Source organism: Takifugu flavidus, chromosome 10 (assembly GCF_003711565.1).
Source record: "Takifugu flavidus isolate HTHZ2018 chromosome 10, ASM371156v2, whole genome shotgun sequence".
Taxonomy (NCBI): domain Eukaryota; kingdom Metazoa; phylum Chordata; class Actinopteri; order Tetraodontiformes; family Tetraodontidae; genus Takifugu; species Takifugu flavidus.
The window spans coordinates 2,739,645-2,755,000 of record NC_079529.1 but is presented as its reverse complement, the minus strand read 5'-3'; the positions used below and the strand labels follow the sequence as shown (position 1 = coordinate 2,755,000).

Below are 15,356 nucleotides of genomic sequence, written 5' to 3'. Positions count from 1 at the left end.
GAGAGGGATCATCTGTGCTTCTCCTTCAGGTTTAATCTTTTTCTCTTAATGGACTTTATAAGTTTTTCCTGACCTGGTGGGAGGTTCTAAGGACAAAGGAGGTCACAGCTGTGCAGAATGTAAAGCCCTCTGAGGCGAACAATGGCTGTGATTTTGGTCTCTGAATAATAAATTTGACATTTACAGCAAGAATTTAGAGATGCAAATGAAGGGTACGAGCACAAACAGACGTTTTGAAAATACTAATGCCTGGAATCTTAAAATAGAGACGTTTCCGGAGCAGCGAGGCAGGAAGATGTGAATGATTTGACCTGTTTTCTGCTCAGCTGATGTTTCAGTGGAATAAAGGAACGCCGTGGCAGAAGGTGGAATCTGAAGACCAAAGTTCATTCAGTTGAATCTCATTCACAGCATCAAAGCAGATGAAGCCGTGGTGGGCGCGCGGTGCACAGAGGCAGCGTGGGAAAATTCCAAGAGCGTGGAGACATGCAGTGAAAACAGGTTCAGCGACCTCTTGAACCCTTTTGCTCCCAAAGAAGGAAGAATTGTCATGAACTGATTTCTATGTTTGATAATCCCATTAAATCCTTTTTTCTTTTTTTTCGCTGTCATTGTTAATTAGTTATTGTCTAATTACCTCTCCATTGATCTGTTGCTTCACCTTCCCTCCTTGCTCTCCTCCTCTCTCTCACTCTTTTCTCTCTCTTTAGGTAAAATATTCCTGAATTTTTGGGTTTGTCAGGATTCAACCAATGTGAAAGATGGCGCTTGTATTATTTCAGGGTGCGCAGGCATGAATGCAGCAGACTGTAAACTGTTTGGGACGTGCCGTCTGACACAGTTGAACTTGACTTAATAAAATAAAACGGGCTGCTTTCAGAATATTTAATGTTTCCAGCTACGCTCTTTTAGAGGATTAGGCCTGCTCTAATGAAAATGGCATTTGTGACCTTGTGCTTTCACAGAACTCAGGACGGAAATGAGAGGAAGTACACATTAGTTCTGCAGACTTCTCCAAAACAGTACAGGGGCAACTCAAGTCTTCTATTATCCATTTTAAAAAAAGGAAAATCCAGACATGTGTGAGCGTGTTGATTAACCTCCAATTTCCACATAAGGATTTGCACCCATTCTTGTGAGTAACTGTATATCCACGGGGCTGTGCCACATTTTTGAAGCATCCCATAGCTGCCACGGCATTCTGCGTCTGTAGATGCCCCACTGTAGATGCCCCACTAGATGCCCCACTGTAGATGCCCCACTGCGCTTCCATGACGCAGTAACACATCCAGTGGCTGAAGGTATCTGCAAGCCTGCAGGCGTGCTAATATTAGGCTAGCTGGACCCTGACAAAGGAGGCAAGCTCCAGATGCAGGTAGAGGGTAGAGCCGAGCAGAATCATCGGGACAGAAACAGACCCAAACATGTGAGACGGTGCTAAAATACCTGGAATGTGTATTCCAAACACATCACTGTGGGTTTTCAGGGGAGGTCAGGTATGAATATTAAAATCACCCGACGCGGTGTTTGTGGCTCACAAACACATCTGTCACCGTTGTTTAATTGGTAAACACGTCTGACCGCTGTCTGTTTATGTGTAAACAGGTGTGTCCCCACGCGATATGAAAGGTCATCGCCGACAAATGACTCAGGCATATTTCAATTATAAGCACAGAGATGACAAATAATGTCAGAATGGGAAATCACTTCTAAGCACGTGTTGACAGAGCTGCTTCTCCTTGAGTCGGAGTTCCGACCGGATCTCTCCACAATTCACCTGTGAAATGGAATATAAATCTGCGGTTGGTCCATTACAGCAGCTGTTCTTTCGCCCTGCAGGCCAGATGATGCCTGTCTGTCTGCTTAGCTCCTGTTATGTCGGTGTTGCGTAATCTTTGAAGGCAAACTTCATGGGGGAGCCAAACTACATAGCTTCTTTTCACATTTTGGCCATTGAGGTGATTTAAACTTGTCCGCGATGCTTTTGAACTAAAGGAGGAAGCTGGCCTTAGAGGCTCATACAGATCCATCTAAGTTTAAACACCAAGAGGAATATCTTGTGCATTTTGTGCCTGCTGTTCGCTGGTTTTCTGACTTGTCTACGAGCGATCCTGTTGAGTGTGCAGTTTGCTAACTTAACAGTTTCTAATTAAATTGATATAAAGTAATATAAGTAATGAATGTTACCCCTCTTCGCTCCAGATGACAGTCCGCTGAAGCATAATGAACCCCAGCCACCTAGGAAACACGTTCACGTTGCTGGTAGGCTACATGGAAGCATAATTTACCCCTGACACACAAACACAAGCGGCTCCTGCCCTGAGGCTCAGGCCAATTTAAAACATATTAGTTCTCTTGTCATACGGGGACCAGAACTGGGATCTGAGCTGCCGGTCCCAGATATCCCAGAAAAGTGGATTAGAGCCCACAGACAAGTAGAATGTCATTGGTTGCAGGTAGCATAGCAGCATCTGTGTCCTCACAGGCCCTCGGACTTTACCTGCTGTTACGGGTTCATCTAAAGCCTGAGCGGAGAGGAAGATGAGCAGGAAGAGGAAGAGTGTTTGTGCTCACCTGAGTGTCATTTTCTTCTGAAGAATCTTTCATGAACAACTGAGTCACAACAGCACAGCAGTTAACACACAACTGTCACAGCTATAGACACGTTGGAGGGTGGGTTTAGAATTGGGTTCAGGTGAGGCCTCGGAGGTTAAGAGGTCAGGAGGTGGATGGTGCAACATGTCTATGAAAGTTCTCACAAAGGCAGTATTACGAGGATGTGTGTGTGGCTGTGTTGCGTGCGTGTGTGTCAGGGTAGCAGTGATCCATTGACCTGACAGCTCTTCCTGAGGGGGTGCACACATCCCTGTCATTACGGCAGCACCCACCACTGATTGACTGTTTCCAGCACTGCTCAGGAAACGTCTGTCCGTCCGTCAGTCAGCCGCTCGGTCTGTCAGTCACACTGTTGCTCTGGAGCCAAAGTCAACAGCGCTCGTCAGCGCCGCCGGCCGACCACCAGCGATTCCCCCGCGTCCACTTTCAAACCGCAGAACGGCCCTGAATTGGGCACAATGCAGATTCTTTTTCCCTTTTCTTTGTTTCCATACAAACAAAAACACAATTATAAAAGTTCTGACTAGATAGTCTGATGTAAAAGCCAGCAATTCCCCACAACTGGACCCTGAGGGACTCCTAATCTGAGGTTTAAGTTGTTGCTCTTGCTATCAGGCGGGCTTCCCCGCTCTGCCGTCTCCTGTTTCCTGGAGAACATGTTAGCCGGAGAACGTGTTGATGGCGGCTGGGTGAGTTTTCATACAGGAGACGTGTGGACAGGAACCTCCAGCCAGGGGACATGTGTTGGAAGATGAGACCCAAGCAGGTGAAAAAGACAACGTTCAGGCAGAAATCTCTCAAATCCTGCCTGGCAATGTTGTGTTCAACAGTTCCACGCAGGTTATTAGGCCCCCCCACGCACACACACACACACACACACACATATGCACACACCGATACACACACAGTGTTTTTGAACCCGAGCTGTGTAAAGGATTGTTCTGCTCAGCACCTTCACATCTGATTAATTGACTTGTCAGCACAGTATTTTTATCCTGTTCCCCCGTGTGTGTGTGTGTGTGTGTGTGTGTGTGTGTGTGTGTGTGTGTGTGTGTGAGGGGCGGGGGGCTGTCTATAGTCCTTCCCAGTGTCCTCTCTGTACTGGTGTTACTCCCTAGGCGCTAGTCAACACCAACCCATGAGTGTGTGTATTTCTGTGTGTGTGTTTTTCATATACGGTGAACGAGTGTGAGCATTTGTAGGGGGTGGGCTGTAGGGGACTTCCATCCGTGTGCTCTGATTGGCCAGGGGCATTTCCTGGTCTCTTCCTACTCAAACGGGTATGCGTGTACACGTGCACATGCGTGTGCCTGACAGATACAATAAGAGAGAGAGAGAGAACTTTAAGCTGTTAAGACATTTACTCTAAATCACCTTGACAAAATGCACTTATCTTAATCACCTCCTGCAGCTATAATTTAGATCACACTAACATTATTAGGATTAATTGTATTGCAAAAATTCGGACAAATACAAATGCACAGGGAGCCGTTCCAGGGGAATTAAACTGGTACGATTGTGTAGCCTTGAAAGATTACCACTTAATATGTGAAGCTCATCACACCACCTTGTGTTGTCTCATCGGTGGCCGTATATTTAGAGACCTGCCTCTTAAACCAGAGCAGCACTTTCAGATGGGGGGGCTAATGGAGGACGGGATGAAGTTGCATTGTGGGTGTTTTTAAAGACTGACCACATATCACAGATTGAAGTCAGCCTCTGGTGCATTAGTTTGCAGGGTAATTTTTTTTAATCCGTCTCTTTATGACTTTATGGAGGTCTAATAAAGACAATATTGGACTCTTTGAAGGCCCACAAAGTGCGTATGGTGGTCATGAATCAGCTCCCCGCAGGCGCCGTTCTCGCTCTCGCTCAGTGTGAGCTGGAGGTTAATCAAACCGAGCTGACAGGCGTTCCTCGCCGCCGCGGCGTCGCGCAGACGCCATCGACCGTCGTGTTTTAATATTTCATCTGCTGCCGTGATCCCACCTGCTGTTTGATTTCCACCTGAGGAGCTGAAGTGGAGCGTCTGTGTCGATGCTGGTTGCAACTCTGACGTGGGCCCATCGTCTCCATCTCGGTCGAGGACAACGGGCGCCGCTGAGTGCTGCTTCTCTGCGGTTCTGACTGCAGACACAGTAGATCCGACTGCTCAGCACCGGCGGCATCATTAAGACTGTTAACACAATAAACATCTGCTCCTCTCTGTGCCACATATCGATGTGTTGCAGCGATAGCTAATTAAAATCGCTGTATACACACAAATGTGCTCTTTAGCACCGGCGCTCCTGAATTACCCACTCCACTACACAGACAGTCAGCAGGGTTAGTGGGCGTGCACGCACTTATTAAATCAAGATAAACATTAAAGAGTTTCAAGAAATTAAGAGGAATACATAAAGAACTTCAAAACTCCAATTCCCAACCTCCCACTGGGGCAATTTTCTTGCCTTCAGAGCCAATCGGAAAAGAGTTAAAGGAGCCGCGGCCATCAGAGGACTGGCTGATTGGTTTGGGCCTTTGAGGACCAGATAGACGTTCACTGAACTAAACTCCAAGAAGTTGAGAATTTCCAGTTTTAGTTGGGGCTGAAAACAGGAACAACAGGCCCAGCTGATACAGGCACGCGTGCTGGCCCGGCTCAGAACCTCAAATTTTATCTGCATTCACAGAACCAGCAATAGGTCACTGCTCTCTGCCCCCCCAAGATAAACATACTTTTGTGATTGCCATTCAAATAAAACGTGCAGCTTTCAGTGAGTCTCCAAAAATGCTGCTGCTACCAGGCGTCGCGGCTAATGCCTGCAGGAACTAACAGGTTTCCCTTTACACCTTTATTCATGTCAGAGTGCTGTTAAAAGATGCGTAATTACCTTGTAACAACAGATTAATAGCAAAAGCTCCAAACCATGCACATAAAAAGCTTTTATATTTTATTCCAGATTATAGCATGATCATAATTTTAACGATATTGATGCTAATACATAAAAACACACAAAACTTGTTTGGATTATTTTTTTTTCCTGCCTGTTGTTTTATATAAAGCAAAAAAATCCATTGACTGAAATTTCAATCGGAAGCCGCATGGAAACTGCAACAGCAGGAGACATGCACTCTTATCCAGGCTGGGAGCCAGAGCCTGGCGTGGCCCAGCTCCCAGACTCGGTGCCAGGCTCTCCAGTTACTCCAGTTACAAAGAAGGCAAAACTGAACCGACAATCTCCAAACTGCAAAACAACATTGCTAAAAGAGCAAAATACAGGAAAAACAACAACCGTCTCACAACACTGATAAAGAAAATACAGTTACTAATAAGGAGTCACAGGTTCACGTGTCACAGCGTCCTTCAGCGGCGTCTGTATTCTTGGTTCTTACTGGAACAACTGCCAACGGTAGCTGGACAAACTTCCAGAAATGAGGTACCAGAATCCTTTCAGAGTTATTCTCCACTGCAGATTAACAGCCTCAAAATGTTCAATCCGATTAGTCACGATGATGGATTAATCCCTGCTATCATGCTGCTTTTGATAGCCCTAAAGATGCTAAAGTGTCTTAATCTGTTCCTGGAAATAACAGGCCTAGCTAAACACACTGCACCTGTTTTCCTCTTCCTTGTTTACAGGGCTTTCAGGGCCGTCGGGTCAGCGACTCTCTGTTATCTGGTCGGTAGTCTTGAGGTCTGTGGGGCGTTCAAAGCACGTCAGCGATGGGAGTGTTGACACGACACGAAAAGAAGGAAGATGCTGCCCGTGATTCCAAGATGGCTGCCCAGTCATTTCAATGGAAGCTGCTCGTCTGGTGCACCCAAAAAGCTTTTTACTTTGTTACTCAACATGTCTAAATAGTCAGTCTGAGTTGGCAACACCAGTGTGAGGAGCGCAGTCATGGATGGTTTTCAGGGATGTTGGGGAATGCCCGAGCCTTTGAGATCCTTTTGTATATTTTTAAACCTTGTTTTTAGTTAAGCAGGTGAAGCTTTATCTCAGTATTCAAGGCTCATGGAGCCCAAAGCAAGTGGTGGTGGGAACAAATGCCTGACCAGCCAACAAAGATGGCTCCTCATGGAGGTCATCATCAGGCCACACATTGTTCATTGTGTGCGTGAGAAGAACAAACATGCATTGGGGTGTACACAACAGATACACACGCGTGCACAACTGTAATGGCCACTGACACAGCTTGATGTTCCTCTCTTGGAACAAAATATGGCCGTATTCACACAGCAGATAATGGACGCTCTTCCTGTCACTCTACAAAGGATTATCACCTCTAGTTTACCCAGCAAACGTGTTAGACATCCATCCAACCCTACGGAGAAACAAACCTCGCCACCTAAACAGAAATATATAGAAATATATTTGGTTATTCAGGTTTAAATCTCACGTTGTTTTAAGTTTGAACGGGGTTAAAAACGACATTAAAGAATTTGGAACAATAAAAGCATCAGGTATAAATTACATTCTTTTTGATGCTAAATGGGTTACAAACAATATTTTGCTTAATGAGGTAATTTTGGTCCAATGTTTTACACATTCTCATGGCAAAAATTACTGTAATGGTCTTTTTGATTGATTAATTGGAAAACAGCATGGACTTAAGATGTCCAATGTGTTCCAACAATAAAGTTAGTGAAGTTTGCTTTAATATTATACACACAAAGAAACCATTTAATAAAAAAAGTCCAAGTTATTCAGTATTAACGAATTCTGAATATACTGTAATACTGAGAGAGAAATGATGATACATTTATTTAAAGAACGTATTCATGTAAAGGACAGTGGTTGTCACATCTGGCTTTATATTGGCAGGAGTCAAAGGTTGGATCATATAAGTATTTACTTCTTCCTACTTCAGTGAACATGTGTCTGATGTGCAGAAAATGCATGTAGAACTATTTTTGTCATTTATCTATCTATTTATCTAAGTCTTTGTATTTAAGGGGGAAGCCTGCAGACGGAGTCCTGTTTTTCTTTTAAACCTACTTAATTTCATATGGAAGAGTTTATATTTATGAATTCAAAGGGACTGAAAGGAAACACAACATCCACCAGTTTAAGAACAAAATGAAAACACAGCAATGCCAAAAGTGCTGTTAAATAATTGAAAGTTAATCTGAAAATCTTCTTTTGGTCATTTGGTTTATCAACGATACTGGACTAAAGTTTATTTTGGGGGGGGGGGGGGCGTCCTTCTGCACGCTGTCAGGGACCGTCGCCATTTGTCTTCCCTCGTCGGCTCCTGTAGCGTCGGGTCGGCTGCAGCCACAGACGAGCGCCGCTCATCCCACAAAGCGACCCGCGACAAACACGCGACAGCAGCACGTGCGAGCGCGTGGCACGGCGCGAGCTGGCTTCACCTTGTATATTGTGAATATTGTGACGCCATGGCGATGTGGACGGAAGAGACGGAAGACCAACTCATCAGTCTCATCCAGGAGAGGCCGGTGCTGTACGACGTCTCCGAGAAATATTACTCCAACCGCGCGGTCAAAGCTGATCTGTGGCGGGAGATCGAAGCCAAACTCCGGCTGTCAGGTTAGATTGGTGCCCCTCCGCGTGCGGAGCGTGACCGCAGCGAGCCGCGCGGATGAACCCGCCGGTGCCGGAAGTCGCCATTGCTGCTGCCGCGTCTGCCACCCGCGCGCGTTCACGTGCGAGCTGCCCACTTGCGCGCGCAGACATTTGATGGGGCGGGTGCCCAGGTTGGAGGGGCACCCAGTCATATTTACAACAAAAAGATTTAAAAAGATACTCGTGTTTAAAGATAAGTCGAAAGTTTAAAGTGTCTCGTTCAAGCAACCTATATGATGTTTTTTCCCCTTGAAACGTAGAGATTTTAAACACTGTCTTCGCATTTAAAACCTTTATTTACAACCAGAATAACCAGTTTAGCCTCTGCACGTGCACGTGTGTCCTGCAGAGAAGGAGCTCCGGAAACGGTGGGATTCCCTACGCACCCAGTACGCCAGGTACAAGAAGCTGGCGCCGTTACAGAAGACGGGTCGGCAGCAGTGGATCCTGACACAGCTGCAGTTTTTAGATCCCCACACAAAGTCCAAGGAGAGCACATCCAGCCTCAACGTCATGGCAAGTCAACGTCTGTGTCTCCAGACTGCGGCGCTTCTTTTAATCTTTTCAACGTTTTGATTCAATCCTAATGCGCCCAGGTTGTTTTTCCATTCCCATCTGCATCAAAAGGGTTATTTCTAGCATCTGGGTGAAGCTGCGGCCTTCAAATTTTAATATGTCGGCATTATTTAAAATTCCTTTTATCCAGACTGACAGGTTAAACTCTGACTTTGGCTCCTTTTCCATATTTTAAGGACCACTCCCAGGCGGTGGAATCAGATTCGGCCTCAGAGGAGCACAACAGCGAGACCTGGAGCGGCTTCCCCCACGAGGACTCCGTTAAATCGGAGCAGTGTCCCCGCCAGTCCCCAGCCGGAGTCGGCCGTCGGCGAGCCCACGCCGACCCACGTCCCGGCCGAGGCCTCGCTGAGTTCCCCCAGACGTTCGAGCGCCCTGAAGCGGGGGACCAAGCGCGGCAGGGAGGCGCTGGACGAGTCCGCCAACGAGTCGGCGAAGCTGATGCGCAACATCGGGAAAAGCCTGGAGACGCTGGCGTCGCGGGAGGCCCAGGGCGATGTCATCTCCACCTACTGCCGGTATTTCGAGCACAGAATGAGGATCCTGCCGGCGCACGTGCTGCCACATTTCCTGCACGAGGTGGAAAACTGTCTCTTCAAATACTCGGTGGACCAGAGCGTGCCGCTACAAAACTCCACCAGCCAGTTCGCTAACATCGAATGTTGAGCGGGACGCGAGGATATAACCCTCTTTTTCACGGACACTATACAAATAAACCGAATCGAATAGAGCTACATCTAATTTTTTTACATTTTGTATCAACCCTGCTGTGTACAGGACAGCAATGACATTTTCTTCTATTTATTGCGTCAAAGTGTGACGTTAATTAGCTGCTAGCGGAACGATTGCGTTGTCGTTGTTTGAGTTTAAATCTGAGAGTGTGACGGAGGAGTTGATCGCGAAGGCCAATATGCAAAAACACTGTGGAAATTTCTTATTTTCTCACCTGTAACTCAGCTTGTGTAAAATAAACCTCAACGCTTGGCTGGTCGGCACGTTTCAGGGTGTCACTGGTGCCGCCGGGGTCAGCGCCGCCGCTCGCGTGTCGGTGAAAAGGTCGTGGGCTCGCGGCCGTGCCCTGTGGGATGCCCGGTTCTCTTTAACGGTGAGGCGTAGAGTCAGAGCGACTGTTGCTGAAGGAGGATGCACACAGGACATCCATAATTAAGAAACGGAGCAGAAGCCGCTCTGTTCTGAAGAGAACGACCGCCATCGTCAGTTTAGATCGCTTCCTGGATGTGACAGGCCCCCTACAGGACTTGAACACACAGCTCCATACATTCCTCACTAAGCTGACAGGCCAGAGCCAGGAGACATCATCGCCCTCAAAGGGAGGACAGCACGTGTGGAGCTCCTGGCGTTTGGACCGTCCACAGACAGCCCACAACCCCCTGAACGCTGAAACGGAGCCTTCCACTGAAGGAACTCCCCCTGATGAGGGAGCGCCCGGCTGTGGTGCGTTCAATGTCGTTACGTCAACGTTATTCTGCTAAATGCTGATGTTGGGATTTACGCCGACGATGTTGCTTTATTCTTATAGCGTTCGTATAGCCGACCCCAGCCGACACTGACGGCACCAGGAGCGCCGTCACGGTGGTGGAGGCTGGTCTCTCTCTCTCTCTCTCTCTCTCTCTCTGTATGTCTCTCTCCCTCTCTCTCTCTCTCTGTATGTCTCTCTGTCTCTCTCTGTATGTCTCTCTCCTCTCTCTCTCTCTCTGTATGTCTCTCTCTCTCTCCACTTTTAGCGGTGAAGTTGATGCTACATGTTGAGGTTGCACAGCAACACATGTTGATTTATTTACCATTCCCCACATTCAGTAGAATCTAATTAATGTGAGTGTAATATCATTTTTAATTAACTGTCATTCCGATATCGCCCCTGACGAAGCCAGAGAGCCACTTTGTGAACCCCCCCGAATAAAGACAAAAGTCCGGTTTAAGTTATTTAAAGCGGTACAGCAGCCTTCATTAGCGCCCTGACATCACAGTTTACAGACTAATTAGAGAAACAACAGCTGATTCAAACAATTACAATTAGTGAAGAGCTGAGAAACGAGCGCGTGAATCATGAAGCGACTAATGGAGGATCTGATGTGTAGCAACATCTAAGCAGCTATAGGAGAAAGATCAATTATCCCATTAAGTTTCTGCTTGTGTTTACAGTGTTTACGCTTGATACAAGGGCAGATTAAACTGGATCTGGCCGCCATGACACCAGCTCCAGCGCTCACTGGAGCTGGTTTTAGGTGTCAGACGCGGATTCATAATTGATGTGTGTTTTTGTTGGAGCCTGCGTCAGAATCCAGGACAGTTGTCATGGGAACCAGACTGTTGCTGAAACAACAACAGCTGATGGCACCAAAGGAACCTGAGGAAAAGTGGCATCGTTCCTCTGCCCCCCCCCCCACACACCTCCCCTGTGGTCTCTCGCTTCCCCCCCCCCCCGAAAAAATCTATATGCAATCATCCCTCAGCAGCAGGTTCATTTAAATGTGGAACAAATGTTGTGGCAGACTAAAGCTGGATAGAAGTCCTTATCCTCCAAGTGAGAACTGAATTATCCTCCCAGACTGAGCTGCTGACACACACACACACACACACACACACACACACACACACAGAAAGGTGGCACCAGTCTCTGATGCATTAACCAAACCTGCCTATTAGTCACCGCCAAAGCCACTAATTCTTTAATTCTACTTTGGTCCTATTCTGTGAATTTCTGCCTTCAACAGGACGACAGAGACGCCAAACAAACCCAAAAAAAGCCCAAATCCTCTTTTTTTTGTCTCTTTTTTTCTCCAGTCAAATTGGAACAAAACCTTAACCGAGTAGCTGCGGATCGCCGAATTATCCGACAACTCTCCGATTCGTCGGTGCACGATGGCGCTAATGTTCATCCGGACACGTTCAGCTTTGGTCGCCGCCATCTTGGATTCACACGTGGATTCCTGCGGTCCGTTGTGCATCCGCACAGTTAAAAACCTACTTCTACAGACTCATTTCGGGTCGTCCCGGCGCCAACTCCCGTTTCGTAACGGTTCGGTTTATTCAGCCAACAGGGACGACGACAGGAGAACCGATGAAGCTGGCGAGGCCTCACAGCGCCGACTACACAAGACCCGACATCAAACAGCAGCAACTGGCAACCGTCCCCTTTTTTTAACCGTTAAAAAAATAGACATACGACACTTTTGTGTTCGTCCTTGTTAGGGAGCTTATTTGGGATTAAAAAGTTCGGCATTGACGCTTTTGGACCGCGGGAGAAGCCCGTAAATAAGGATAATGAGCAGCTCAGAGGAAGATTCTGGTTGAGATTCAAACACAAACACACATGGATGGGCTGTGACCTCGTAGGGCGCCTCACTTCCTGGGCGTCGCCACCACAGGGGGGCAGCACCCCTCACTACCCCAGGTGTTTAGGGTCATTGCGCAAGAACAAGAGTCTTGTTAGTTCTCCCCGACGTTTCAGACCGCACCAGAAACTCAGGCGCACAACTCCTGCGCTAGCTAGCGCACGTCACGTGCGTTCTTCTTCTGTGCTCGCCTATTTGTGTGTTTGTATATTCTTTAAATAATACGTTATACACGTTTCCATTCTTCCTCAGGTCTTCCTCAAAGCTAGCCATCGCAGGTCGTTTCCTCTCTCCGTGGCCACGCCCACTCCAGATTTTTGACCAATCACGCGGCCGCTCCAGAAGACCAGATGGGTCAGGAACACGCTTGTCTCGTCCCCTCGGTAGCTGGTTCCATCGGGCTGCCTCTTGTTCTTCGCCGGCCGGTCACGCGCGCATCGTTGCACGTGCGGATGAGCCCGTTTTATCCGCGCGCCCTAAATCGTCCACGTATCGGCGCCACATTAAAGAGAGAAAAAGAAAAACAGGGTTTTTTTTTTTTTTTTACTCTGCAATCCCAAATTGACCCAGTTCGAGCTTGGAGAAGAAGATAAGCTCATTAAATTCAATTTCACTCATTTTGCTGCTGGTTTCCAGCAGCGTTAGCGTTAGCGCGCCTGCGTTAGCGCGCCAGCGTTAGCACGCCTGCGTTAGCGCGGCGCCTTCCGCTGTTAGGGGGAGGAAATGGACACTTGCTGCTGTTTACCCAGAATCCCTTCTGTTTCCATCTGTTTGGCCTTCTCCTCATGTCTGTTTTGCCAGTAAGTTTTTAACACTGCCCTCCTCGTTTCCGTGTGTGTGTGTGTGTGTGTGTGTGTGTGCGTGTGTGTGCGTTGCGTGTGTGTGTGTGTGTGACCATGACTAACAGGTCACTGCTGTTCAGCTCTGCAGCCAATCCCTTTAGGTCCTCGTCTCTGCTGCTTGTTTAGCGACCTTGACAGCCTTTCTCTGTCCTCTGAGTCGCACTACATCACCGCCCCCCCCCCCTCCGCCCTTTAATGCCTTTGTTTTTGTTCTTCCCCCTCTTTTCTCCTCTCCTTTTTCCGCCCCGATCTCCTCCGCTCTCTCTGCTCCCGCTCGCCAACCTTGGCAGACCCCCGCCCCCTCCAGCCCTCCGTCGTCTCTCTCCTCGCTTTCATCTCATCACTTCTCCAGTTTTGCCTCCTCATCCTTTTGTTGCCCTTCTCGCTGCGCACAAAGCTGTGATTCTCGCCGGCGTTGTGCGTCGTTAAAGCCCCGTCCTGTACCTCCGGAGCAGATAACGCCACATAAACCCGACATTTCATGTCCGTTCCTGTTGATGGATGCTGAATGATGTTTACATCCATTTATTAACGCCTGTAATAACCGACGAGGTGCAGGAGGGCTTAGCCCCGCCCCCTCCAGTTGTTATAGACTAAGCGGAAACTTCCTGTCGGATAACAATAAATCGGAGCTCCTCTGTTGTTTGATGCTACACAAGCTAACGCGACCGACGGCTGTACGGGCGAACCTGACCCCCGCGAGAGGAGGGCCGCACGCGTCGATTCGGCTGCACGTTTCCGACTTTAGCTTGACTCGGTGTTTGTCGCAGAGTTTGTCGCGCCTCTGAAATCCTCCGCCGTGCCCTCGCCATCCCTCATCTTTGTACCTCCTCATCCTCCGTCTCATCTTCACCTCTTTTCTTCCCACTTAGCCGCTCTTCCTCTGCCTCTCCCCTCCTCTTTCTCTCACTCGTCTCCTAATCCCTCCTCTCCACCCTAATTTAAACTCTTTGAAGCCTTCAATGAGGCTCCATAATAAGCTTCTCCCTCTCCAGGCGAGGCGAGAGAGCAGCCTCCCAGTAGCATTCTGCCACTGTGAGCTGGCATGTTTGTGTTCTCTGTTTATTAGCGTCTCCGCTTGTGAGCTTTAATGCCTCGGCTGGGGTGTGTGCGTGCGTGTGAGCGTGAACCTCGGCGTGGAGAGGAGAGCCACGAGGGTGAACAGAAGAGGATATTGTGGCACGTGGAGGAGTCGCCGATTAGTCTGTTTAAGTAGGTTACTGATGCCGACTGTTGTGCTGCTCATCCACATCCTGGCTTTATGCTAACCGCCTCTGTTGGATTCATCAGGTTTGACTCTTTCTTTTGTTCCATGGAGAAGCTGTTTCCATTGGATGAACTCAGGGAGAGTCGACCTGTTGAGGAGCAGCCTGACGGACCGAAACCGGTTAAATCTGGCCGCGGGCGACGGTGCCAACGCCAACGGCACCACGCGCAGGAAGGTTCTCTTCACGCCCCACCCACGGTGACACCAAGCATTCAATAAACAGTTTGCTCGATTTTGTTGCCCCGGGTGCACGTCGGCCGTCAAAACGGGTGTTTTTTTTGGATCATCTGTAACGCTGCCACCCACTGGCCAGGGATTGTAAGCACTAAAAACACAACACTAATGGACCGTTAGCACCTTTGTCTTCTATTTCTTTGAATATTCTGGCAGATAAAGAACCTTCAATTATCTACAAGCTAGCTAACATTTGCACAAAGGTCCAGTTGTCCACTAGACACAGCAACAAAAAGTGCTGAGTGTGTATTATTTGCATTATACACAGTAACAAATGAGCAGTAGTATATACGCTACGTACTAGCATGCTAACGTGCGGGGTGACTGTCATCCTGCAGGCGTTTCAGCGTTCCTTGTGTTGTTGGACTCTTTTCCACCTGTGATTTTGCCTCATCGTCTCTCTCTGAATACCGATGTGCCGATCACCTACTGGATCAAAAGATCTCCGCTTTAGCGGCTACGTACCTGCAACAACTGAAGTGTTCCTTCGCCTTCTAGGTGCTAATGATTGCAAATGTTTTGGATCGCTGTAGGTTTTTATTTTCAGCTGTGGTAGATTAGACACTTTGTTGATACAAACACACACACACACACAGAGTTTTATCTTCCTAATGACGCTAATCAGTATGAAGCTACAGCGGCGGGCTGCCTAGCAGGCATTACCTTTAGCTTAGCTCTTTACAGCCGTTCATCAAATTAGTAAATTACTCACATGTATCGTCGTTTCAGAGGGACCAATGACCCCCCCCCCCGCCACACGTGCACATGCACATGCACACACTCACACATGCTAGGGATGAGTAAACATGAAATTAATTGTCTGGCCTGAGAAAATGTGGTAGATGCAGAAAAAAGGTTGAATCGAGAAGCAAGGAGGAGAACAAGCCGCTGGAGA

The 15,356-nt window shown here is 47.9% G+C and overlaps 1 protein-coding gene and 1 long non-coding RNA gene across 2 annotated transcripts; both read left to right on the top strand.

The window, feature by feature from the left end:
* The first annotated feature begins 7,862 nt into the window (after positions 1 to 7,862).
* LOC130532879 (uncharacterized) lies at positions 7,863 to 9,757 on the top strand. The gene is made up of 3 exons (XM_057045798.1): positions 7,863 to 8,150; positions 8,536 to 8,702; positions 8,939 to 9,757. Exons 1-3 carry the CDS (start codon positions 8,000 to 8,002, stop codon positions 9,413 to 9,415), a joined length of 795 nt encoding a protein of 264 aa, XP_056901778.1. The 5' UTR covers positions 7,863 to 7,999; the 3' UTR covers positions 9,416 to 9,757.
* A 3,043-nt stretch (positions 9,758 to 12,800) lies between these two features.
* On the top strand, positions 12,801 to 14,569 carry LOC130532693 (uncharacterized). Its single transcript, XR_008952406.1, has 3 exons — positions 12,801 to 12,918; positions 14,030 to 14,172; positions 14,251 to 14,569. It is a non-coding gene; the product is annotated as an uncharacterized LOC130532693 (long non-coding RNA).
* Positions 14,570 to 15,356: the final 787 nt, after the last annotated feature.